The 27,258-nt window shown below is 42.5% G+C and overlaps 2 protein-coding genes across 8 annotated transcripts in view; both read right to left on the bottom strand.

Annotated features, from left to right (window-relative positions):
- Window positions 1–2,018: 2,018 nt before the first annotated feature.
- Window positions 2,019–21,489, bottom strand: SAG (S-antigen visual arrestin). 2 transcript variants are annotated; one of them, XM_026855492.1, is made up of 16 exons: window positions 21,280–21,487; window positions 19,109–19,257; window positions 18,480–18,540; window positions 18,346–18,390; window positions 17,857–18,050; window positions 16,579–16,638; window positions 15,337–15,404; window positions 15,010–15,145; window positions 14,566–14,650; window positions 12,917–12,989; window positions 11,886–12,023; window positions 11,501–11,578; window positions 10,581–10,604; window positions 10,131–10,195; window positions 3,829–3,838; window positions 2,019–3,146 (listed from the first exon to the last, which is right to left on the bottom strand). In XM_026855492.1, exons 2-16 carry the CDS (start codon window positions 19,199–19,201, stop codon window positions 3,056–3,058), a joined length of 1,221 nt encoding a protein of 406 aa, XP_026711293.1. In that variant the 5' UTR covers window positions 19,202–19,257; window positions 21,280–21,487; the 3' UTR covers window positions 2,019–3,055. The 2 variants fall into 2 exon arrangements, with proteins under 2 accessions (XP_026711293.1, XP_026711294.1); XM_026855493.1 differs by lacking the exon at window positions 2,019–3,146 and adding an exon at window positions 3,194–3,320 and having other exon boundaries at window positions 21,280–21,489.
- Window positions 21,490–23,950: 2,461 nt separating this feature from the next.
- Window positions 23,951–27,258, bottom strand: part of ATG16L1 (autophagy related 16 like 1) — a 22,267-nt gene continuing 18,959 nt past the window's right edge. For all 6 annotated transcript variants that reach the window (XM_026855438.1, XM_026855441.1, XM_026855443.1 and 3 more), the window contains 4 exons: window positions 26,761–26,910; window positions 26,308–26,355; window positions 25,842–25,943; window positions 23,951–25,448 (listed from right to left, as the gene is read on the bottom strand). In XM_026855438.1, the coding sequence (XP_026711239.1) occupies window positions 25,355–25,448; window positions 25,842–25,943; window positions 26,308–26,355; window positions 26,761–26,910 (394 nt within the window). In that variant the 3' untranslated portion in view covers window positions 23,951–25,354. The remainder of the gene's footprint in view (window positions 25,449–25,841; window positions 25,944–26,307; window positions 26,356–26,760; window positions 26,911–27,258) is intronic.

The raw sequence follows: 27,258 nt of genomic DNA, 5'->3' as shown, positions 1-27,258 counted from the left end.
CCCAGCACCCAAGCAGGCTCCTGCTGCCAAAAGCCACTCCATTCTTCAGGACAGAAACACCCTCGCCTGCCTCCTCCCAGCCCACTCCTCACTCCTCCGAGCATGAGACACTTGTTTCTCTAATGCCCCAGTAGCTACAGCTACAGTTTGTGGTGTTTTATCTGGGATTTCATGAGGATGTACGAGAGGAAAGCATTTGTCACCAAACCAGTCCCGGCAGCTGACATGCGGCTAAAGCAGAGGCCATGTACTTGAGAAAAGCTGCGTTCAGCAATGGCAGTTTCAGAGATACTATCACTACCAGTGTGCATCCCTCTCCTGGAGTTGGCAGGCTTTCTATAAATGGAGTCCCACCACATCAAATGCACAGGGTCAGGAAATTGGATCACTCTCCCCCAGCTGTAAATATGAATAGCAGGCTACAGGTCTGACTTAGTGAAAGATCAGTAACATCACAACCAGAAGAAAGCAAAGATAAAAGGCAAACAGTTCCAGCTAGAGACCTCTTTTCTGCTGACAGAGGTCAGCATCTGCTGACTGAAGGGCAGAAGAATACAAGTCCAGCCTGGCCTGCAGGACAGGGAGCTGAAGGAACCAGCAGAAAGCCCTCATTCTCTAAGTAAATGAGCAAACGTCCAGCATGGGCTAAACAAACCATCAGTGTCTGAAAGTGCTTTCCTAAGGTCAGGCAAAAGAACAGATTTAATAACTGTTCTGACTCCTCCCCATTGCACAGCAGAGTGCACTGTGATTTTGTTACACAGCTTATGAAGTCATCACCGCAGATACATTTGAAAGGCAGTGACAGAGGCGTCTCACAAGGCTGACATATAAGAAAAAAAAAAAAGGCATCAGGCCTCTAAGTTTGCTAGTCCCATACTTACAGGTCCAGTAACACTGAAGGAAGCACCTCTGTGGAGGAAGCTGCACTTTAAAGCAAGACTAGAGGATAGTCACACACTGTTCCCCCTCCTCCTCTTAGCATCTTTAAGGGATTGCCTGAATACCAGCTCTCCAGTAATTTGCTCAACCTTACTGTATCAGAGCATTCTTCTCAAGTCATCAAAAAATTAGTAGTAAAAATAGCAAGGCAATCATTAGAAAAGCCTTCCCAGAAATCCAGGTGCAAATGCCTCACCCTCCCCCAAACCCAAAACTGAAATCACATAGAAATGATACTGACCACGAACACCATAAAATAACCACAGGCCTTCTTTAGCAGCAAAGCACACAGTGCTTAGAAAGAGCAGAACAAATATCCCACCTCTTGCAATTTCACCTAAGGTGAGACAGCTGTGACTAATGGAGCCAAACACACTGACAGGTGGTATTATGAGAGCACTGATGGAACTGTGAAATCAGCTGTGGTCTTAATTCACTGCTTTCAGCATCTTAATCAAGACCAGTTTATGAAGCAAAACAGGAGGCAGCCTTACTTTTAACCCAACGTATTTGTAAGTGTTAGAGGCCACATATAAAGCTGTTTGGTTAAAACCTTTGGACCATCTGTAAAAGTAGGGCTTGTAACCATGATGGTGTCGACAAGAAGAAACAAACAAACAAGCCTCTGCTCAAAAAACAAGGCATATATATAGAACAATTCTGCAGAAATGCCAGAGCACAGCCCCCACTTTTCTCCAAAGCAGGCTGCTTTGACTTGTTACAGTGCTCAATAGTAGCCTGAGCCAGAGAGTGGGCAAGCTGAGTTTGTGCAGCCTCTGCAGCCTGAACCAGGATGGGAGTGGAACGTGCTTACAGCAGGCTTTCACGAGGAGTCCCGCTCCCGCTGGAAGGAAACAGACATCTCAAAAATGTCTCCCTCATTTTCTTCTGTTAAAAGCACATAGTTAACTAAGATATAAGTGGGAAGTTCTTAATTCCATTTTCCAGTGCACAGAGTGGGAAACATAAGTTTATGTAAATAAATGTACGCTCTGCATTCAGACTTTCCCAAATTTAAAACAGAAACATTGAAAAGCAGAATTAGAGCAAAAACAAGAAAAAGAAAACACCAGTCATTTTACATGCAAAATGTAATTAGTTAATTCAACTCACTTCAGCCAAAATATAAGTAAGATTCAGGAAAGGATTAGACACTTATATGGATAATGAGAATATCCAGATCAACAAAAGAGAACAAAGTTTGCCTAATACAATCTCTTTTCTTAGAGCATAAACCGACCTCTGGCAGATGGATCTTGGAAAAGGCTCCTCAGGCCAGGCTGTCCCATAATTTCCTCAATTTTACTGCACCTTCCTTTGAAGCTCTGTTGCATACAGGAAACTAGATTAAATATAGGATCAGTCTGGACTAGCAGTTCTCTGTTTGGGGTTGTGTATATAGGGAGCTTTGTTAAATTCATGGACAATGCACATTTCTCTCATCTTTAATAATGTGGTGGTTAAGAATATTGCTAGAAAGCTAACATTGTATCTCAGCATTATAGCCACTGGAAAAGGTGACTTGCAAGACATTTAGTAGTACAGAAAGTGGATGCAAGACACACGGGGGGGACAGTGCAAGCACTGAGAATAATCACTAGATGAGTTTGGTAAAACATAAATGCAAAAGCAACCAAAAGGAAATAAAATCAGTTTTGTACAGTTCGCTGAGAAACATCAATGAATCGCCAAGGCTGCGAGCCAGCTGTTCAGACCAGGACTTGATTCACTAGCATTTCAAAGTCAGAGACTCTTTGACACAGCACAGGTCTAGGCAGGCTGCACAAACCGTCATTTAAGCTCTCATCAGTGGTGAAAGCAACCAACCTTCTTGCTAGGTAGCCCTGAATGCAGAAGTCATGGCACGGCAGCCTTCCTGTCCTCCTCTGGTAGCTCAACTAAGCATCAGGTTTTAAGTTTGCTACATTCTTCTAGAGCTGAAGCTTTTAATAAGCAATAGAAATTCACGGGTTTAGATTCATGGTTTTATGTCCACTGATCTCAGGGCTGATCCCTGGAAGACCATGCACACACTGAGACATGCACTTTACTAGAAACCTAGGTCCTAAACTTGTAATTGATGACAGACTATGTAGTTTCTCTGGCAGCTTGTTCAGTCATCAGCTGGCATATCCTTGTCTTCATCATCAAGCATATCTTTTAGCTGTTGACGAGCAAACTCCTCAAATACCAGCTCTGCTTCACTGAAATGGAAGAAACACAGTTCTTTCAAAATGATGTTAGCAGTTTTTTTATACCAGCAGACTAAAGAAAACATATAGGAGGAAGAAGAGAAGCCCAGAGCAGATTCTGGTAATGTTTCCTTTGTCTTCAAAGGGATTTGGATCACATTCCCATCTTCACTGGTGGTATTCTAGCTAGTATGAAAAAGCAGTTGATTGAGCAAGTCAGGACACAAACTAAGGAGGTTTTAATCTGTACTGAATCATGTCCATTCCAGCTAAATATTTATCAGCTAGCTAAATAGCATGCAGCCTGAAAGGGTCTTTGTCTAGAAATAAAACATGAAACCTTTCATCCTTATTCCTTCTGTACTAAAATAGGGGCACATAGTCAAACCTATTGAACTTCTGAAACTTAGAGCTACAGAGCAGCAGCTGGCCACAAACACATCCCTCCCCCTCTGACTGTGAGGCAAAACATGTTCTTTTAAACTAGTTTCACATGGTCAGTAACTGATCTTCAACTGATAGCAGCAATTTTTCAAGCCACAGTGACTTACTTTGGATTTAAGCTCATACTCTGTGAACCTTGTGGATTTTCAGACAATTTTGAGGAGTTTTCAAGAGTCAATGCACAACTGCAGCTAGAATTATTAATGAAATATTATTAGTGAATAGTAAAATATTATGAAAAGGAACTTACCCATCCTTCCCTGTAGTCATCAGCATGCAGTAAAAGAGGAAAAAAGGCACACTAATAGTTAGAACAGTGAATGCTAGGACCAGTAAAAATCAATAAACTGACAAGACCAAACAGTACCAAGCAGTAGGATTTGCAGCAATACAAGGAGAATTCCAGAAATTCTCAAAACGTGTGTATGTGCACCTGATGAAGCAAAACTTGATATCCCGAATGGAAAAGCACTCTAGCAACATTGCCCAAGACATCAGAAGGGCTGAGAAACAAAGACAGATTTTCCCATTTACGCTTGCTTGTGGTCACAGCTGTGAGAGACATCTGTGCACACACTTCTACTCAGAGATGACAGTGCTTGTGTGATATGATGTTAGTCTTAATTGGTCTGTCACTGTAATTTAAGTAGTCAGCTAACGAGAAGATGATGTTCTTGTTCAATAAACATGAAGGTATTAAAATCAAACGAGGTCAGAATACAGAAGGGGCTAGGTGGTCTCTCATTAGGTAGTTTATGCACTTGAGGCAATACTCCTGATTTCATCCTTGCCTAAAGGTAATCCCGAGCCCTTTGGCACTTGTGTTCTTTAATGGGATACTTGCTAACCACACCGTAACAAATCCTGCTTGCTCACAGGATTCCTTGGAAGCTGTTTCAGCACAACCTAAAATAAGCAGAACAGACTGTATTGCAGTGATGAAATGAGGGGCAGGGATTTTTTCGTTCTCACAGTTACTTTAGGTTTAGCAAGTAACAGTCACTTCACTAGCTTACTTCTCATGAGTTTAAGTCAGTGAGCAAAGTACACCTAGGCCATCATTCTACAGAAGTCATCATGGATCTGGGATGCTTCAGTGACTGGATAACTTGCTACCTGGAGAATTCCCACCCACAATACACACTGAAATCAAGGGCAACAAGTAGCAACTAGCACTGCTGGAAAAGTCAGCATTAAAATGTGTGCCAAATGGGGCCACTCCAGCCAAAATGCCTCAAAGGATGGATCACGTAAAGACATTCATGATGGTGTCTCTCCAGACTCAAAAAGGATGGTTTCCTCTACTCACAGAAGCTAAGATGAAGTCTGGAAAGTCTCAGATCATGCATGCTTGATTGGAATGGATTTTAAATGAAATAATTAGAACTTTGGAAATTTCCAACACATAATGCATCATTCTCATTTCAATTTTCCCCCAATTTTTTTTTTTTTTAAATAGTCTGCTCTCTTTCCCCTCTCTGAAGTACATTCATTACTATGGGAACAGTGACATCAATGACGTGGGTGAAGATGAATGAGATACCCACCAATGAGGTTTGAAGCCAGTTTTGCAAAATGGGTTGGGGGTGTGTGTGGGTGAAATAGGTATTGTTTCAGTTGGGCACAGATAAGTGATTACAGAATCAATACATAGGTAGTGTGGCAGCAGCATAATGCTTATCCTATACCTCAGATGTATGATGACATTCAGAGATGCACTACTTTGCATTCAGGCTGCTATACTACATCCCATATGCTCATTAAATGGCTACATTTGGACCCTAGCAGGAGTTAGCACCACTCCACATAGTTCTCTTGCTGTCTTGTGTCTTATTTAACATTATAATATTGAAAAATTCTCAGGAACCTGAAAATGGGCAGACTTTTTCTAAGTGGCATGCCAGCAATTGTTTTGAGGGTTGGGATGGGAGGGGGCTGTGTTTAAGGATCAGTGAGGCTCCAGAATGTCATCATACTCTCTGCAGAGGGTTTTCTGTAAGCTTTTATTATGCAGCCACAGAAATGATTCCATATAATTAAAGCTGTGGCATATGGTAATTTTCATTATATGCTTGCTTTTAACCTCTCTTAACTTTATGGGTGGGAAAAAAAAAATGGAATAGGCTGTGTTATTTTTTAAGACATTCAAGTGCTTTAAAAATTCACTAACTTCTGAAAGTTACAATACCAATACCGGGCAGGTATAGCTTTACTATTAAAGAGACAAAGCATTTATGGGTTTCTTGAAACCAGCCCCTTCATGCAAGTTTAACAAGGGAGCAGATAAATGACCATTTGTTGAACAACAGCCAAAACAAAGGCCAGTGTCAGAGACACAGGCTTACAAAATGTAAAACATGAGAAGGGCAGGAAAACCCCAGACCAAAGAACTCACACTGAGACCACAACCTGGAGGAAAACCCAGCAGGATCTTCTGGGCTAACTGCTGACTGGGAAAGGTCTTGGAAGCATAAAGAGACATAGCCCAGTTTGAATCTATCTTTAAAAGAAACAGATCTCTATACATTTTTGTCAACAGGCGGAAAAGACAGACTGCCAATGAGACAGGAGCTGCTTTGCCTAAAAATAACCACCTGTGAACCACATGGGTCCAAAACCAGTTGCAAAACCAGCACACATGAAACATGCAAATGCTGGCCTATAAGGAGTCCAAGACAAGAAAGCTATAAATAAACACGGGAAAGGAAAGGTAGCAAGCCGTTCCTATTCTGTCTCCTCCAGACACAGAAAAGAAAGATCAAGCAATCTGCACTGACAGACCTGATTTTACTGAGTGATGAATGCTTCAAAGCTCGCTCACAGACAAATAAAAAGGGCAAAGCAATCTGCTGTGATATAAAGCACATGGCAGTTGACCACACTTGCCCCAATTTGGCCCTAAAAAAATTAAACCATGTTCTTGAGAAAGCTTATCTTTCTGAGGTTCTCTACACTCAAATCAGCCCTGCATGATTAAATATACTGATGCTACACGTTTTATTTACTTTTGCCATAAATCACCTGGGCTAGAGAAGGAAAGAGGTTATTACTACGCTGCAAGGAATAAATCATAATACATGGCATTTTTCAATCCCACTTCAGATTTGACTCTGTAAGATGATTGCTTTGACTTCTTTCCTTTCTCCCAGCTGTTAAGATGAAGTGACAGTCAAGTAAGCAGAGAGGTGCAATGGGCAAACTGGTTATTACTGAGTCATCAGTAAAAACAAAAGGGAAAGGAAAAAGAAGATAAGGAGTGATCTCAAAATTCCCTGTGTATGCACCCCTGCCTACACCCACTGCAGAGGCTGCTGAACTAGCCAGCAAAGAAAAATTTCATCTTTTAGGGCTTTTGAGAGTCTAAACAGTTTGTTAAAGGTCCATCTCTGCAATTAAGTCTTGATTTGCTTGATTCCAAATTAGATGGTATTTCACTAATGAAACAGATTTTATTTCTCAGAGTTTATGAACTAAGGTAGTAGAATAAAAATTTAAAAAGCATGAACTCATAATTGTGAAGAGTGATTAGGCACAGTGCATGGAAAACTACCAACCAATAAAGCCGGAAAGAATTTTAGTTTACCAGCTTCATATGGGAGGCTGGTTTATGCCCTGTAATGAACTCAGACACCACATTCTAGCACAGTTTTCATGTCAGCTATGCAGACTTCAGAGGAATTTTCTGCTGCATTACAGTATCTTTTTCTAAGAGAAAGCATTTAATTGTCAAGTTAACCATTTGTAGGGCTTCCCCATGGGATAAGCTCCTGAAACTACCTGTATTTTTTCAATTTGTAGAAATATATTATTTCCATCTGTATAGAATACATGAACCATAGCTGTCTTCTGACAGCAAGCTCCTAGAAGACTTTGATGTAGCAAACAATACGTGGGCTGTGCCTTTGGTAAGAGGATGTGTTGGGGGAAGCGATCTGAGAAATATTGCAGTTCTCCATTTCCCCTGTAAAGTTGTCTGCCCACATTCTTTTGAGTGTACTATATAAAGGAGTATATCAGGCATCCTTTGAAATTATCTCAGAATGGAGAACTGACTGACTTCCATTTTTCCTCATATTGCAAATGCTTCTGCCAGAATTATCTGCCTGAAGTGTAAGTAATAGAAAGGGGGTTACAGCATTGTTTACATCAAAAAATGTCATGTAAAAATATTCACACCATTCTAAAACCACACAATTCTTTACAGTTGCCTAAGCCTTTGGGTGATCCTTGTTTGATGTTTTCAAGCTTTTCTCTGTAACCACGAAAGGTCCAGATTTTGCAGCCCTGAGCTGCCCTCCAGCACCTCTGCCCTGTGAGGCTCCCCACGGGCACTAGATGTCCCTCACCGGCCACCACTCTTGAGGCCACCAACACCAGTCCCAGCCCCTCATCCAGGTCCTGGGCAAGGGGATTTGTGCAGAAAAGCCTGAGGGAAATGCTTCAGTATATACAAGCTACCCGAAGAGACAAAAGACCCTTGCCAAAGCGGCTCTCCCACAATGAGTCACTCATTTGAGATCACGATCAAGTGTGCAGCAATGTCGGGGTTTTGCTGGCAGAGCTTTGCCGGCCTGCAGCATGAAAGGGAACCCTGCATCATGGCACAGCTATGCCAACAAAGGCATTTGCTTCACAGCAGCTTCTCCAAGGTAATCCAACCTTTTTAGTCCTTTGGACCACCCCTGAGGACCTGATTTCCACCTCGCTGGACAGCTGGAGGCAGTTTTGGGCTGCATGCTTGTGTGGGGTGTCCTACGCTACTCCTCAGTTAGGTGGCTCTCCCCTTTGCGACCACAGCAGAAAAAGGGCAAGAGGGAAATAGGCCTTGTGGATTTGTCCTGAGGGTGCTTCCCAGGCTCACTGTGGCTCTGATAGAGTTATACACGCACAAAAAACTTCTATGAGCATGTTCTGTGTCTGTGCTAAGAGGCCATGCTGACAAAGCTCACAGCAGGGGTTTTCCCAGTGAAAAGGAGTTTCCTGTAGTGCAATTCTTACAGGAGCAAAGAAACCTACCTTCGCCCACGCCAGCACATCCATAATTAGCAAACACTGATTCCCAACCACAGCAACTGAGTGTGGAGTGGATCACCAGTCTCTCTTCTCATCACTCATACTTGATTCCTCCAGCAATTTTGCACAGTAAGGACTCAAGTCACCCCTTTTTAATGCTTCCAGTATAGAACAAAGCACCTGAGGATAACTTTTCATGGGTTCCACCATCATCTTCCAGTGGTCATGTTTTTAGAAACAGTAGATTTAGGTAAGTTTGGGCTCAAAGAAAAAATAAAATAAGAAAAAGAAAAGCAGCACAGAAGCAGATATGGGTTTTGGTTTGAAACCCATGCAACTCTCCAAATATGGAGGGCAGAACAAGATGACTCATGTATAACAGCCCAACATTGAAAGGCTGGCATAATGTTTTGTGTTCAATAGATAGTTTCCATGCTGTACAGGAGCTTCTGATTTAGTGCAAGCACCTTGCGGTTTCTGCATGTTCACCATTAGAGAACAGGACCAGTCAGGGCCCGAGGAAGTGGGAGGAGAACACAGATGCTCAAGACAGCCTGCAGTTTTGGCATCTGATCCTAACCCTCAACATGCTCCTTACACTGATTTAAAGTTCCCACACTTCCATTTACTGACCTGACTCTGCAAAGACATTCCCCTCAGATACCCACTGAACATAAAGGCCACATCACAGACACTGTGGCCAATGCCACATCAAGGTAACAGGGACTCTAAAAATCACAAACAGTTTTATCACCTATTAACTTTGCTGGAAAGATTTTTGTTATAGTGTTCATGTGTCTTAGGTGTTTTCTGTGACAGATTCTTGTTTGCTGTATTTGAGTCTGGCTAGAAATTGCTGACAGCTTAATTCAGGAAATTTTGCACAGTAGTCATGAGATTTACAGAATCACAGAATTGTCTAGGTTGGAAAAGACCCTGAAGATCATTGTCCAACCATCAACCCAACGTTAATGTTTCCCAACTTCACCAGATCCCTCAGCGCTGGGTCAACCCGACTCTTCAACCCCTCCAGGGATGGGGACTCCTCCCCTGCCCTGGGCAGCCCATTCCAACACCTAACAGCCCCTTCTGGAAACAACCTGTTACTTGGTTCAAGAGACTTATCCCCCCTCTCTGCAACCTCCTTTCAGGGAGCTGTAGAGGGTGATGAGGTCTCCCCTCAGCCTCCTCTTCTCCAGACTAAACAACCCCAGTTCCCTCAGCTGCTCCTCGTAAGACATGTGCAGTGCTTCCTCAAGCCCCTCTGCTTTGAGCTGTGATTCCACAGATGAAGAATAAAAAAGGAACATGACCCATTTCCACCTTCTCCCATCTTAGCATTCCTCCTCCCTGCTATTTTGTGCCTTGAGGTTGAGATACACATGTATACACATTCAGATACATATACACACACAGAGTCCCCATAGAGCCTTGCAGACTCTAAAGCCTTCCTATAGAACAAATCACTGTAAGCCTTGCAATGATAAGATTTCACCTGAGTCTGTTAATGGAGAAAGGTAAAAACCAGGCATAACTGACCTGCTAGGTTCTTTTCTTCAGGTTTGGGGTGCATGAGACGAAATGGCAGCTCTGTGCCCACTTCACTTTGGGGAGAAGAGAGAATGCATCAGATCCACAGTTCCATTCATGCCTGGTTCAGTCCCCACCTCAGGTCAGCCCAAGCCCTGAACTCCAGCTTCAGCCATTCTTTCACCTTTTTCTAATCATAGTTTTCCCCTCAAAAAGAGTTAAACTCTCGATTTCTGAGAGATAAACCGCGTTTATTGTTGAGTGTACTTGCATGTACATAAAATCAAAGATATTTTTGTAATTGCTTCATTCTCACAGCTGAATGCACAGACTTCTTACTTCTATCAGCTTAAGGGATAGTTATTTTTTTAGGGAGGCAGGAAAGGGAATAGGAAAGAGGGTAAAAAAGGTGAACTAACAACTATGACTGCATGGTCTGAAAAGAAAAATGACATTTACCTGGAGGTGAGGTCTCCCAGCATGCTACAGAAGAAAACAAGGAGAAAAACAAGCATATTTAGTGCCTTTCCATTCCAATGCTCCACCAAATGCTCTTTTAGTGTTGGACTACTGAAATCACCTTCCTCATATACTCTTCTCTACTTGACAAAAAGTGTAACATCCAAATAAACTTGTTTTTTAAAAGGTAAATTTCATTTTTCATGTCCTTTCCATGGAGAAAGAGTCTAAATTTTGGAACTCCTGACCAGGTGTTGGGTATGGCTACTTTTCTGAAAGCCAAAGGGCAACCACAGGACCACAAAAGGCAACAATCATTTTATCACACTTCAGGCAATCACTGACTCATTTTTATACTAGAAAGAAGGGTAGATAAACAAAATACAAAAGTAAACAAAGTGTCATCAACTGAGAGCTACTATCCTTGTCCTCTTTTGCACTATATGCTGGAAACTAACTCATATTGATATCATCAGCTTTTCCCAGAAAGCTGGCTCAGTACTGAACCTGAGCTACAGTATTTATGACTCTCAGGCAGATATTTCTACCTTCTGCTCTGGAAGAACAAGAACACCAACATAAAGGCTCACACAAAGTTTCACTTCAGTTCTCACAACATAAGTTACGGCTTTGAAACAAAAAATTGCAATGGGAACCAGAGGTTCATACTTCAGCCATAAAGTCATACGGCATATAAGGAAGGTAATCCAACCCCTCTGGCTCAGGATAAGTTCTTTGAATAGGCCAAGATTGATTTTCAGGCAATTTGTGCTTTAGAGGGAGCCTGATGTCCTACAATCCGTGACATTTCTCTCAGGGTGGACTCTCCGGCCCTCTCCCCGCCTCGTCAATCAAGTACACACACTCCCCTCTCTTAACTCTATGCAAATGTTACCAAAAAAAAATTCTGTTATTCTTACCCTGGAACAGTGAGCTTCACTTTGATCTTGTAGGAAACCAGAATCCCCAGCACTGTTTTGTCTATTCCATCCTTAATACTACCAGAGAAAACAGAGTTAGGTGGCACAGCAACACAGCAACAACATACAGCTGAAGCAAGAACTAGGTGACCATTCCATTCTCCTGAGTGTGATAGAGCAGACAAGCCTCAGGGAGAGCCAATACCTCTCCAGAGCTGTAATCACTATTTACCCTGAAAGAATATGATAGGGTAAGCAATGCAACTTGGATCTACCCATCTGGACACACATTTACAAGTACAAACTCCTGATAGAAGTGTCTCTTCCATACTCCACTCTTCTTTATAACCCTCTACTACCTGGGATCATTTAAAACTCTACTCACATAGTACTAGAAGCCAAGTTGGTGTCCTCATCCTTTAGCCTTCCATCCAGAGCTATTTCCCGTGTCTCACGGTTATTTGCTAGCAAGGGTAAAAGTGTCAGTGTCTTGGTCAGGCTGCTGTTTGGCTGCACCTTTTCTCTGAAAATAAGAAGGTGAGAGGAGGAAAGTGATACACTCTGATTTCTGTTACACACCCAAACGAAGATAATTCAAAACAGATTACAAAGACATCCAAAAGGAATAGAATTTATCTGTCCAAATTTAGTTATCTACAGTGAAGAAGTATACATCTAAACCAGTAAAAAAAATCCCTTTATAATCAGCAGAGAGGAACAAGCACTTGTAGAAAATTATTAATTTCACATGAAGGCCAAAACTATGCTGCAGACCTCCAAATTTGGACAAAATGAATCCGAGCTGAGAAAACCAATACTCAATGGAAAACATGTCCCTAAGCTACAGAGCAAAACACCAGAAGAACATAAAGCATCTGGGTGTGCCCAACCCTCTTCACAAAGCAAAGTTCAATGCTAGACTGCCAATGCAGTGCAGTGTAAAAGAGCGGTTCTCCACAGTGTCAATAGGCTCAAGTTTTCATGGGCTTTCTAACATAAGAAGAAGCCAAAAGAAAATGTGTGAAGACAACTGACCTCAAGCTAGAGCATCCATGACTTACACTCAAGCAGCAGCACCTTTCAAAAAAATGTTGCATCTCTATTTACAGATTTCAAGCAATGGGCAGCCTTTCACTGCCCCTGCTAAGTTTTCCTAACAGGCAACTACTTTTCAAACGTCTTCTGCAACCTCCCCATTCTCTGAAAAAATGTGCAGGATCTGTGCTCACAATGTGAAAAAATACAAGCTGCATCCAGAGAGTACAGGTGGTGTGGGACACACACACAAGATAAGAGGAGGGAGCACTGTAACAACAGGCAGCTGCTAGACTATAGCTAGGAGTACCTCCCATTACTGAGGAGGGTAATTAAAAGGGTGTGAAGGAGCAAGAAGGGATAAGCAAAGCATTTACTCACTGTGCTTCCTCAGAAGCTACCACTTTTGTATAGTAGTCACTGGAGTACAAAACCACATTGGCAACCTGCTCCACTGTGAAGGGAGAAAGCAATCAGTTGTGCATACATATCAAAAACAACATAGCTGCCACCCCCCAGTCTCAGGAATGGACAACGTGATGAGGACAGCAGGAAAACCCATCCATTTAGAGCTTGAAGGGACCACCAGCTCAGACAGTGTGACATGGATAGAGATCAACAGTACAGAAATGGCCAAAGTCCATCTTCCCTGAAAGTCACCCAGCCTTGATTTGGAGAAGACAAAAAGGCAATAACCCACAGCTTCCCTTGGGAGCATGCTCTTTCCATTGTAAAGATCTTTCTTCTCTAAACATGTCCATTTTTATCTCTGGTCTCTGGTATCTCCTGAGTACGACTTGTGCATATGCATTCAGGAGACACCATCACCAAGCAGACTGCAGTCAAGGGGCCATGATAACAAATGGCTTATATTCTCAAGTCAAACACCAAAAAAACCATAAAGTAGTTTTGGCTGAAACAGTGATGAGAGAATCTGGGGACCAGCAAGTTCTTTTTAAGCCTGACAGAAGCACATCAGCCTAAAAATATTTGGGAATCACTAGACAGTGCATCCAAGACCAGCACTGAACTGGGTTTCTCTGCCACAAAGTTTTGCAAAAAAACTCAGCAATTTTGTTCCTTCCCTGTCTTCTCTTCTGTTTCTCATAGAATGGTTTGGATTGTAAGAGACCTTAAAGATCATGCAGTCCCACCCCCCTGCCATGGGCAGGGACACCTTCCACTAGCCCAGGTTGCCCAAAGCCTTGAACACTGCCAGGGAGGGGGCAGCCACAGCTTCTCTGGGCAACATGTGCCAGGGCACCACCACCCTCACAGGGAAAAATTTCTTCCTTATATCTAATATAAATCTGCCCGCTTTCAGTTTAAAGCCATTACCCCTTTTCCTATTACCACGTGTCCTTGTAAAAGTTCCTCCAGCTTTCCTGTAACTCTTCAGGTACTGGAAGGCTGAGGCTTTGTCTCTCGGAGACAAAGCAAAGCCATCCTTCATCTTTCACAGGTCCAAGTGCAATGAGGTTTATGGGATGAAAACAGGCAGTGCCACAAATAAAACACAGGCACAGTACTGAAACTCCTCTCAGCCCCTGCCCTCAGCTTCCTCAGGTTGAATTACTCCATCACTGGCAGAGAGGCTGTTTCATACATTGCCAGATGTTTCTCAAACCCCAAGCAAAATTGTATGCAACCTAGGCATATTCACAGTTAGGAGGAGCGTGACATTGACTGGGGAGTCCTTCCCATTGGCCTCCCAAAAGATGTGGATTTTTCTCCACAGCACCTGCCTTGCCCGCTGCAGGTGCCAGACACTTTCTCTTTACTAGAGGAGTCATACTGGTGCCTGAAATTAAGCCCTGTAAGTAACCATGAGAGTCAAGAAAAAAGCTGCAGTGTTTCACTTGATCAAACTGCAAAGAAACAGCAAGAGACAGGTTGGAGGGACAAACTCCTGACTTGTCCCAGACTGCCTGCTTAAGCTGTTGCAAGTTCTAAATTCTGGCTCTCTTGCCATCCTCTCACCATTCAGTCTTCTTGCTGTCAAAGAATCCCAAGTGACAGTAAAAACATACCCTGGACTTTGATCTTCTTCACTGGTTTGTCTGTGCTGTTGTTGATGGTGATAGTGACTGGAATGGGCTCTCCATGGTAGTACACCTAGAAGGAATTTGATCCTCAGAAATCCAGCCAGGAGGCTTCTCTCAAGCGCTAAACCCCTTTAGTCCCTCCAGATTAAATCTCCTCACAGAGGCCAGATAAAGCAAGATGACCCTTTCCAATGATTCACAACCCTTCCTTCAATGACTTATTTAACCTCAAATGTGTCTGGTAATGTGGCCTCAGACTCCCCTAACAGTAGCTACTGACATAAATTACATTAGAGCCTCTGAGTGCTGGGACAAGTCAGTCTCAGCTGAGACCATTCAAGTAACACACAAAGTAGCTGCTCTGAGAATCAAAATGCATATTGGCATGCCAATACTATGATGTTCACAGCCCCGGTGCAAACTCCTCACCTCTTTACTGAGGCAAGCTTTCAAGTGCAATGGCTTGTTGGACATGAAGAACTGCCAGGTGGTCTCTGCACAAGGTTGGGGTCCTGGATTTTCCGGAGCATATTGCACCTTACGGATCAGCAGACGTGTAGAGTTCCTGGGAAGCAGCAAAGGACAACACGGTGGTACTTTGTGCTTGGCAGAAGCAGGAGTTTTGCATTCACACGTACTTACACTCAAGAAGCCCACTGACAAGTAGGACAAAGCTGAACAAGCAGCCAAGGTGCACTACTGGACCACCCACCCCTTTTAAGAAGGGCAAAGCTGAAGACAGACACATGCAGTTACCTCTTATGAATCTTCTCTTCCACATTTTCTGTGGAGAAAGCTTTCACCTCAAAGTCCACCCCACAGGTCTGCCAGAGAGAGGAGACAGCTGTGAAATCAGTGTCAAAAGCCAAGAACATCCGCAGATGTTTAAATGTCTTTCTGCACACCAGAAATTGTCAGATTCCTGCCAACTGCAAATTCTTCTGGCCTCCTACTGTCATACTGAGAAATCCCTGCCAACTGGTGTGGCAGCATCCACCAGTTCTATGCTGCTTCTGATAAATGAGGCTTAATTCCCAGCTTTTGACAGATGACATCCCTACTCCTAAAAGGCTTTCCGTGAGTGCAATGCTGCAGAGGTCACAGCATGCTGTAGGTTATAAGACTCCCCAGCCCGCAAGGCTCTCCAAGCCACCCTGGGTTTCTGAACTGAATTTCTGAATTGGCTTTGTAATGTCAATTTGAGGGTCAACCTTCTTCCTTCCCAATATCTAAGGAGTGGGAGTGATCAGGCCAAGCTGAGCTTTGCATTAACAGGTTCATACCACCATGGGACATCTGTGTGAGTCCCAGATAACTCTCTACAGAGCAACATGGGAATTTTTTGTAAAATATCATTCCTTGGCAAAACCCACAGTTTACCCCTGTTGCACTGGATTCCACAACCTGACTGGATTCTACAACCTGCAACCCACCTTGCCTGGCTGTTAGTCTAGCTGTGCTGTTCAGAGAAGCGTCCAGTTAAGTAAAAAAGGAATATTTTAAATGGTTTCAGAAACCTTGCAGAACATCTCATTATCTGGTGATTTTTACTCCAGGATTTTTATTTTGTTTACACACATGTGCAGGACAGCCCTTCTCTGCATTTGTTTTAATTCAGAAGCAGGTCTTTTAACACATGCTATTTATAGCAATCTATGAGATTCTAGGCACTCAGTCTCCTTTTCTCTCACGTAGCCTGACAGCTACAATCATTTTATGTGCAGCCAACCCACAAATCATGTGGTACCCTTAAGGAAACTACAAGCATTGCAGATTTAGTAGTCTTGCTGCTATTTGACTAGATGCCTGTGGACTTAAATTCCAAATCTGTGACACACATTTGTAGCTCTTAAGTCAGGTTGACTTTTGTAGCATAGCAGAGCGAAGTCCAGTATCACCTTATTCTTTCTACTCTCAAGCTAGCCAAATAAATTCACATGACTTTTTCCATCTGACTTGCCTCAACCATGATACACACAAGTGTCCCATTGATCTCACCTTGTCAATATCACGAGGTGAAGGCTGCAGAGAGACTGAACAAGGCAGGTAATCTGGAAACTGTGGGAGGAAGAAGAGAAAAACACCCCAAAGCAGTATTACACAGATACTCTAGTTAACATATTGCTCACAAAAGGTACAAAACATTAGTGAAGACAACAGGTCACTCGCTGTAATGCAGTAACCCTTTGAAGTTCTGGCTAAGATAGGGGCCTTAATATACTGGATCTTATCTTGCCTTGTATGAACAAGTTCCTCTCTTCCAAAAATACTTTACTAGCCAAGAAAAAAAAAACCAACAAACAAAAAAGAGACAAAAAGTAAGAAAGTCCAGGCACATGAAGCACCTAGTCTAAAAATCAAAGAGTCCTAGAGGCACAGCTTAGAGTAGAAGCTGCAACATATGGCTCCTGATCCAAGATAATCAATCCAGCTCACAGCAGTGCTACTCACTGTTCACAGAGGCTTGAAGCTTGAGCAAAGTGTCTATGTGTCAGAAAAGCAACTAAGCCCATGAATACCAGTCAGGCACCAGCCAGTATCCATTCGCTCCTGGCCTGGGCAGGGACAGCAACTCCAGACATCAACTGGGAAGGCTGCAGAGTCGCTCATGGAGACTCAGTGCTAACCCTGCACTAGAGACTCCAGCAGTTTGAAGATCACCAGATTGTATCCGAGTGGTTAATAACACCATGGCAGGTACCAACGTATTTAGCAGAATCACTCAAAGACTTATTTGTTGCTGTATCAGAGTGTGTGGTTTTCAAACCTGGATCTTCCTGGGGAACGCTAAGACAGACATGTCACTGACAGTACTGGAAACATATCCTGTCAGAATCTGAATTTGGCAATGAGCTATTATTTGTTGACAACATCTGGTAAAAAGCTTTTCATCCCCTTGTTTGATCCATAACATTTCTGAAGAGAAAGGATTTGGCACTTCCTCTGTGAGCACTGGGGCAATGGCATAAAGTATTCCAGCCCCCCAGGAATGGGGAAGACAAGGATATATAGGGCTATTGCTAGCATAAGGACACTGCATTTTAATTTGCCTTTTCAAGGAAAACACTTTTCACATGCAGTTAGGGTCATCTTGCACTTTACCACTTAGCATGTTAAGAAAAAAAGAAAATTGGTACACTGCATGTCACTCAAAACTGGAAGTTTGCATAACATGAATTCATTATTAATCCATGTGTTCAGCCCTTCACTGGGTCTCAGCAGTCTGGTAATAACAAACAAGGAGAAGAGGGTCAGAGGCTCTCACGAGATACTTACTGAAAAGAAAAAGGGATAAGCATTTTTCCCTAGCTTCCTTAGCAGAGACTCCTGCAGGTGGGTGAGAGACTCTGGCTTGTCAGCAGGTGGGTACACTTGGACCCTAGAGAAGTACAGGTCCCGTCGGAAGGTGAGGCCAATCACATCAATGTCTTCCCGGCCATAGCGGAAAGCACAGGTCAGGGACACATACACTGCAAAGAAGCACAGAATGGGTAAGGCATGCAGCAGGCTAACAATGCAGCCAGGGTGGGGTGTAAAATCCTCCTGCACTACAGAGTCAGGGAAACCTGTTTCAACGCTGTTGTATAACCCAGTAAATATTCATACCATGTTAGAACATACATTATGTTGATTAAACAGCCCATTCACTGGGGAAGAGAGTTACATTTGTACCCTTAAAACAATAAAAAAAAGGTTCTATTTCAGCATTGCACTTTAAAAGAGAACTAACAATCTCTGAAACACATGTTGCATAGAATATCAAACCTTTTCTCCCCTTCAGAATTGCAGGATCCACCAATACAACACCATCTGAAAAAAATGAAAAAATAGAAAAGATTAACAGGGGATAATCAGGGTTGCAAGAGCAAGAAGGGCAGCACATATCCTTGTGGACTTACCTACAGGTTCCACATTCCCTGCATTGTCAACAAAGTCTCGCTTTCCCAGGTAGATGGTCAGCTGTAGGGAGAAGATGACCGTGGTTGAACTACAAAGTGTTGATGGTTGTGTGTTGGGGGCTGGGGGACACACACAGTGGAGAGCTATAAATCTTGTAGAGATCGGAACAATTCCATTTTAAATGGATTTCTTTTTTCCCAGCAAACATGCAATCCCCCCTAGATTCAACAGGATTATTCACATGCTTTGGGATATCAGAATTGAAGACCTGGTGTAATCTCCCAAAAAGACAACATACTTTTGCATGGTACAAAGAATTATAGATTTAAAGACTGTTGGTGCCATCAGGTTGGAAAGACTATGAATCATCTTTAATTTAAACATTTACTAGCAGGATTACAACCCAGGAGGAGTGAGACGTCAGTTGCCTTCCTCTTGTATTATAATATATGAGAAGCTTGCCCTATAAATTCTGTTTACATCATCTCCTCAAACTTAGTGCTAGAAAAGGTCATGGTCCTTCCTCAAAAAAAAAAAAAGGGGGGACAGGGAAGAGCTTTCTACCAAGTCTCCAGTCTGACTACAAGTAAAACTTATACCTACGTAAACCCATTGTTGCGGTACTTACAGCTTTGTCACGGGTGCTTTTTTTGAAGATAACTTGTTTATTAGGAGGACTAGCATTCTTCCCACCTGTCTTTTGAGACTCGGGGCCACTCATGGTCAAAGATAGGTGTGCGACTGCGGATGAAGGAAGCTTTTCTTCCCCCAAATGTCCTGGAAAAGAGGGCAGAAAAAAATAGGTGGATGAGATAAAAGCAGAATTATATTTTGTGGGTAAAGCACTCTCCTCTCATGTATAGTTTACCAAAGACTATTTCAATAGATACTCAGATGCAGCACAGAAAGTGGGTTTCTTTTATCAGTTCCTCATAAAAAATAACCCCCAAAACATAAAACCACCTATTTAAAAATAGCTCTTCAGAAACATTACAGAAGACCAAGAACTCTTTTTCATTCATACTAAAAAATTAGTAGACTAATAGAAAAATCTGCAGAGGAAGCAGTAGGCTGGTCTTTGCAGAGAGGTTTGTAGAGACTAATTTTGAAGTCTGTAAGAGCACAGATAAAGGTCATCTGATCAACAGAAGGTACTTCGATTTTCAAAAGGTACCTCGAGATTTCTCATCAGAGGCTCTAAATTGTCATGAGATAAGAAGGAAGAGCATTGCACTCATTAATAATGGGATAAAATATAGGAAATAAAGAATATCAATACCTATGAGTTTTGGCTACTTTCAGGGTTTGGATTATTTTGGGGAGTCCTGTTTGGTTTTGGTTTGGTTTGGTTTTTTACCACTGCAAGTATACAACAGCGCAGTGTCATCTGTCCCGGGACATTTGCTACTGAGCATATCCTTAAATGAATGGAAAGAAGCCAATAAGGACTGAATAGCCTGCCCACAGACACAAAGCTCTTCCAGATTCCCCAAAATAAAGCCATCTATGTTAAGCTGGAAGAGTGCTTCATGATGCAGACCGGATAGGTGATGAAATACCATATATTCTATAGCAGTAAGTGAAAAGTATTGCACTCAAAGAAAATACAACTATAGTCTGACATGCAGGAATACTTGGTATTACTTAGGAAGAATGTCTTGACATAAGCAGAGAAGTTATTAGGAAATAAATTAAGACCACCACAGAGAATGCCATTTAGACCATTTCAGAACCACCTATATATCTGCCTATTGGATATCTCAGCTCAGTCTAAGACCTAGAAAGGTGGTATGTACTGGTAAGGAGTCACACCAAACCCAGAATGAGAACTCATCTGTTCTACTGTAGTTTCCTAAGTCAGAATCAAATGCAACCCGTTACTTGCAGGGTATCACTGATCTCAAAACAGAAAGGACCTCAAGAACATAACAGTCCATCTACCTGCCCAGAAACCTCACAAGTATAACCAGGGATAGGGAACAGCTTGTACTCAAGGAAAAAAACTGATGGAATAAGATTCTTTAAAGGGAAAAAAAAAAAAAAAAAGGACTGAAAGGACACAAGAGATTTCTAGAAAGAGGTATCCAGAAAACCTGAGCTGTACAAAGTGGAGAGAGATTAGTTTTTCACTTTGTTGCAAGTCATAAAATAGTAGCATCCAGTTAAGTGATCAGCCAGCAAATTCAAAATAAAATGAAACATAGCACTTCCCCACATAACACAAGATTCAAGAGTACATGCGTGTTGCTGCAGAATGCTCTGGAAATCACCAGTATGAATTGATTCACAGGGTTAGATGAGTTCACAGAGAAAAGGCTTTGTTGGACAGGATGATCCAGGCGCAACCTTAACCCCGCAGGGCTCTGAAGCTGAGGAGCAGCATCAGGAAAGGACGGTGCTACATACACCTTATTCTTACAGTTCCCCCTGTCGGGCCTGTAAGAACAAGTGTATTGTGTTTGACAGACCATCGGTCTGACAGTGTATGACTGCCCTTGCAGTCTGTTTCTCCTCTATTTTTCTGCTTTCTTTGCCATTTTAAAACTGTTTCAAGAGTAGAAAATGTTTCTAGGGCCTACGAGCACACAACAGACCATAGAAAAAGGGGAAATTTTCCTTCTTAGACAGCTGGAAAAAAACATAAGTAGAGATTAGAGACACAACAGTACACATTTAAAAATTTCTATTTTTATGAAGCATAGATAGGTTTTTTTAAGTCCAGAATGATATTTGTTGCTCAAATACACCCTACTCATGCTGTAGACCCAAATAAACAAATGAACAAATAGCATTAAATACCTTACTGTGTTCCAAATGCCACAGGAAGACGACGTGAACTCCTATACTGAAGAAAGATGAATTTTCCACGCAGCTATGCCCTATGCTTCTTCACATCTATCAGGGGAATCACTACCCTCTTAGCAAACAAGGAAGACAATTTGTAGGGGATTTGAAAGCACGTCTCCAGTTGCGTCCATCCAGGATTTCAAGAATTAATCCCCCTCCAAGAGCAAATATTGTACCTGGGCTAAGATTCAACTGGAAATTGGTTAAGTCAGCAACATAAAGCATTACCTAAGGAAGCTCAGATCGTCAGTGAAGAGGTCTACAATGTCACACTCACATGCTTTGTAAAGACCAGGCTTACATAGAACAGGATGGTTAATGAAAGCAGCTTTATTCTAAAGCTCTTTCTCTGTTTTCTCCCAGGGTTGCAAGCCATCCAGCCTGATAAGAAGCTGAACAGACATGAGCCATTTATGAAAAGGGAATTTATAAAACACCAAATCAAGTCTCTATAAATAGATGCCATTATAAAGGACTACCAAACATTGAGAACAATGTATTATTGCCATAATCACTAAGCAGTTTATCTGTTACTGCTCCACCAACCTCCCATTGGCATACTGATGCAAACAGTATGTTGCTAGCCAGTACGCCTCCCCTCCTTAATTTACTTCTAGAGTGAGGCACAACATCCAAGATGCAAGACACATGAAGAGATTTCAATCAGTTCAGCTTTTCTGTTCACAAATGTCCCAAGAATAGTTTCCCCTGCTCCCCCTCCCCAGTTTGATCTTGAAATTATGCACAACAATGTGTAATTTTTGGCTTGCAAGCTGCATAAACAGCTGTAGTTTTCCTCTGGGCTGCATCTGTTAGTTTGATTAGAAAGGTCACATGATATCCTCTCCACTTGCCAGCATGAACAGCCCCCTCCATCTCAGGCAATCTTGCAGTGACAAATCAAGCTTGCTTTTTGCAAACAAATCACCAACATTTGCCTGAATATAGTGGCCTGGGTACACAAATCATTGCAAAAAATGAACACAGAACCAGTGTTCCTCAGCTCTTTCAGTGTTTTCCAAATTCCAGAAACATTTTATTAACCGGAGGTGGATTATTTGGAGAGCTTAATCACTACTCTGTTTAATCAAGTCTGGCAAACACAAACCAGCCAGTCCTAAAACACGGAAATTCACATATGTGTTGCTGAAGAAAATCCAGATCCTGGTTGTAGAAAGTAGGGAAGAGACTCCAGAAGTTAACCCACAAAATAAACACATTCTATTCAGTCACACACTGCAAGAGCAAAAAAGGGGAAAGCTGGTTTCATTAGAAGTTTGTGGTGCTGCCACCCCAGGAGCATTTGTCCTTCAGGAGAGGAATGAGCATTCCTGTTACACCTGCTACTCCTCAGAGGGGCTGGCAGGTTGTGTAAACACCTGCAGGGGAGCTTGGAAGCCGCTTCTCTGTAACACATGCTTCATAACACACCCTCAAGTCTGGAGAAAGATGCCCACCCCACCCCCAAAACCCCCAGAAGGGCAGCTCCACCTTCAGCAGAGGAACAGCACAGCAGGTACCTCCAATTTTCTCTTCCCTCTGCAGACTGAAGCAGAAAAGGGGACAACAGAATAAACAACAGCAAAAGCTGAAGTTGGCCACTAGAATTTCTTACATAACTCAGTTCTAAGGAATTTTAAACTAAAATGCCTAAGGTCTTAGCTAGCTAGCCATTATCCTTGAGTAACCTACTCTGTAACAGCACCAACAGGCAAAACAAAGTCTTGTGTAAGATCTGTGTCCACATTTTAGAAAAATACAAGTATAGTAGCCTAAATTATAAACATCCTAAACCCATTCTGATCCTCCTCAGCAGAGCCTGCAGAGTTTTTATTATGTTAATCTCCCAATAATCTTTTGTCATGCTGACTTGTCATTAGTGATCTGCTTTTCTGCAGTAACCAAGGTCACCTGGACTCTTGGCAGGTGCCTTTTCAAGGACCTTTTGCCACAGCAATAGGCAGAAGAAAAAAGATCTTGCCTTTAGAAATGCTTCAGAATGTCAATGTGAACTTTTGTCATTTTTCCTACAGTTCTCACTTCCAAGAGGTGGACAGAAGGCTGCTTTTCTTATGAAAACAGAAGGGTGGTCAGTGATGGCTCTTAGCTCCCTATGAACTTTGTACATCAAACAGCTGAAAGCTTTGCTTCATTGCTGTGAAGCAGGAACCAGAGCACTGCCTCCAACAAGGGTTTTTGTGTTTTTAAAGAAATGTGCAACTCCTATTAGTAGCTTAAAAATTTGTATCACAGAACAAAAAAGCTTTCTATTTTCAGCAGTGTCTGAATACAGGTACTGATTTTCTCAGTTCAGTCATTTACCCCAAACATCCAAGAATACATCAGCCTTTCAAGGACAGGGGCACTTGTTCAATATGGCATCTTCCTTCAATATCAAGGTAGTATTCCCAAGACAGGGCGAGGCCAGGTTGTATCTGCGGGACATCCAGCTTCACGTTAAGAGCATTATCTTCTTTCCCCCTCTACACCAAATCCCACAATGTGCTGAACCCAAATTCACACTTCAGGAAAACACAGCACTGAAAAACTCATTTCAGGTTCCCCTCTTCACTCATTCAGAACAAGGTCTCAAACAGACACACAAATAAATTAATCAGAGCACTATGGGGTTTTAAAAGCAGAACACAGGTTTATTTACAATCAAGTTCTTATGGGCAGTTGAATAAATAAAAACTTTGCCGCATATACTCTAATTTCCCTCTGCAGAAAGTGTCTGAACAAAAGGCTAGGTTTGAGAGATGCCTGTTTAGCAGCTGCCCCCTAATCCAGCCCCTCCAAAGAACACACTCCCTTAGTAAAACACTATTGGGAAAGAAGAAAATAAAGTGCAAATAAAAGGCAATAAAACGCTGGTGGCTTGTCTTGAGGCCCAGACGATGTGGAAAGGTTTGGCTGGATAAAGTTATGCCAGGTAGCTTACACCCAGCCACATCATGGTTTTGAATGCTTAAACAGGGACAGAGCCAAGACACTGCTCCGTAGCACAGAGGGCTCCAGCGCAAACAGGAATATTGCACGTGTGCTCATAAAGGGGCACGTGGCCTGGAATTGCCAGCACCAAAACAACGAATTTGGGATTTAGCCCCACTGCTCCCCTGTGTTCTACTGACAGCCGCCAGGACAGGACGGATGAACAGAAAAAGGGACCAAACATCTATATTCTGGTACTGAAGTCACAGTATGACTACATTCCTTATCACAGCAGCACAACAAAGTTGAACTTCTCTCTCCTCACAACCAGTAACCAAACTGCCTGTGGAATCAAAAGATTAAAAATCTCCTATTTTGTGATACCCAAGCTGTTGAAGGGCATTTTAAGAAAAGGGTGCAGAAGTCCTGAAGAACGGACCATTGCCTTCAGAACAGGTGAAACTGGTACAAAGCATTCACATGACAGCGCTGGAAAACCTGTCGGGATCAGAGCAGATCTGAATTAGGCTGGTAACTCAAAGGCAGAGCTGCCAGAGCCAGGGAAGACTCTTTAAAAGCTGTTCCACCACTTCAGACTGCCTAGGATCTGTCCATGTTTCAGGATCTCCTCACCCCATGCCTGAAATAGGCCACAAGAACAGAACACAGGAGACGGGACACATTATGTCAGCATACACAGTAACTTCTTTCTAACATTTCCAACTTGTAAGTGCTGCAGATACATTTGTGTGACATGGTATTTGGCACAGCTGTCTGTGAGGAATCCTGCTAGTATCTTCAGCTCCACATGGTGCATAGATACTGCATGTAAAGGCATGACTAAGTAGCATTCTCCATCCAGAACAGCTAATCCCTTGCTGAGTCTGAGTGCCACAGTGCAGTTACGGCCATGAGAAGTCTCTGACTCAGGCTCCTTCTCCACTGCTTTAGAACTTTCCTCTGGAAAGTGAAGCCCACGAGCTTGTTAATATTCCAACTCTGGATGGATCTGGCCTCGGGTCTCCATTCTGTTCAGCCACGGACCAGCACGACCATCCACAGAGGCGCTGGACACGGCCTTTCGCCCTCCGCCCAGTCAAAATTCAGCCCACAGGACAGCCTTGTTGCCTTTGTCCACACTGACCACATGGGCACCTGCTGGCGACCATGCGACTGCGTTGATAGAAGAACTGAAATGGAAGCCAGGTATAAGTTTACAAAAGAGCTGAATTCCACAACAGGGCTTAACACTGCAATTAACTATTTTAGTATTCTGTCTACTGAAGAAAAAGCACTCTCAGCTCTCAAAAGACTCCAGCATTTAATAAGCCTAAGAGATACAATTTCTTCAGAATATATTAAATGTACTTTATCAGAATCGTATCTCAGTTTAAGTTGAACAATAACAAGCCTAACCTTAATTCAATCTAGAGAATACTGCTGTGAATCCACAAAGAATCTGCATATTAAAAATTCTCACATCAATATAAGTTGCAAAGTTGTATGACTACAATTCTTCCATAGCTCAGCAGGATTCACAAGCCAGATCCCCACTCCAGATTACAAGGCCAGATTCCCCTCACCTGTGATGCTTTGTGAGCGTCCTCTCCAATTTCCCAGTGAGCACATTCCAAACGTAGAGGGCCCCATCAGCTGAACCAGCAGCCACATAGTTACCGTCAGGGCTATGAGATCAGAGAAGGTGCAGAACGTAGAGAACAATTTTCCAGTCAGCAATTTATCAAGCACACATCATTCCACCCGCAACTTCCTCAGCAAGCAACTTGGCATTAAAGTCCTGTAAGGCTTACGTGTTACAAGCTGCTAACATTGAAGTGGTGAGAGCACTTTGAGATCAGAAAGTTTCCAAGACATTGGATCAACACCTACAAATACACTCTGTCCTGACTAAGAGGTAACCTTGACTAAATCACAAACTCTGCAGCAGTTTTTCTAGCTGTAAGCAGGGACAATGCAGTCAAGCACCAGGAATCACTCACTTTTGCTGGGGAAGTATTTATCAGGTATCTTTCTTGTATTTGACCTTACCTGAACACAACTCTTGTCCAGTCAGAGCCACATTTGAATCCTTGGGCACTGAAAAGTTAAAATCAGATAATTTTACATTAATTTATAAGGAGATGGACTTTCAGGTTTTCATTAAAGAGCACTGTAAGGATTTCTACGTGGTTTGGAATAAGCTCCAGTATCCCTTTATCACAATTCACATTTCTCATACACCTTCCTTCTCAACTGTATCTGAAGAAATTCTTTCCTTTAGGCCAAAGACTTCTAAGACAAGCTATCTTTAAAGAGGTAAATGAAAAGATCCACCAGAGCAGATCTTTGCTGTTAGACTCTAAAAGAACTTTGCTACCCATGTAGAACAAAAGTTAGAGGAGACTTCTCTCTCCACAGAGATACTGAAAACACTCTAGCACTGAGGGCAATCTACAATCAAAGTTCTGAAATTCATAATGTTCTTGTGGAGAACACACTCACCTGAATGTCTGCTTGACAGCACCAACCCGCAGATCAATAATCTTTAGTAGATCATCACGGGAACAGGTCAAAAGCTCTGTTCGCTCTGAGTTCAGGTCCAGAGCTGTGATTCTTCCAAGCAGCTCCAGTTCTTTTACTATGCTTTCAGTCCTAAAGACAGAAAGGAGAAAAAAAAAAAAAAGAAAAAAAAGAAATAGTAAACCAGGATTCAGAAGCCAAACTACTGCATCAACACTCTGACTCATCCCAGTGTGGAAGAGGAGGAGAAAAAGGATTACTGGTTTATTCTCACATTTTGATTCTTTCCCAAGCTAGATCTCACCTTGTGGATTATACTTCCAGCCACTATTTAGACACTACCTTTCTCACAACTCCACCCTCGAAAAACTAAATGACATCTAGAATGGCAAGTACTGACCAATGCAAAATATTTACAGGAAAGCAGACTGCCTTTTCAGAAAAGAAATGGCATCCCCCCCCCCCCCCCCCTGCATTGCT

The sequence above is a fragment of the Athene cunicularia genome (genome assembly GCF_003259725.1).
Source record: "Athene cunicularia isolate RWA chromosome 9 unlocalized genomic scaffold, athCun1 chr9_part2, whole genome shotgun sequence".
NCBI classification, from domain to species: domain Eukaryota; kingdom Metazoa; phylum Chordata; class Aves; order Strigiformes; family Strigidae; genus Athene; species Athene cunicularia.
Note: the sequence above shows the minus strand (reverse complement) of the source record. Positions and strands in the feature narration are given on the sequence as shown.

What these genes read in the sequence shown, in the direction of transcription:
- SAG (XM_026855492.1), bottom strand. Translation starts at nt 19,201, where the DNA reads ATGAGTGGCCCCGAGTCTCAAAAGACAGGTGGGAAGAATGCTAGTCCT. An exon ending in AAAGCACCCGTGACAAAGCT is followed by an intron (nt 18,541 to 19,108) that starts GTAAGTACCGCA and finishes TTCTCCCTACAG; the next exon opens with CTGACCATCTACCTGGGAAA. An exon ending in CACCTCGTGATATTGACAAG is followed by an intron (nt 15,405 to 16,578) that starts GTGAGATCAATG and finishes TCTCTCTGGCAG; the next exon opens with ACCTGTGGGGTGGACTTTGA.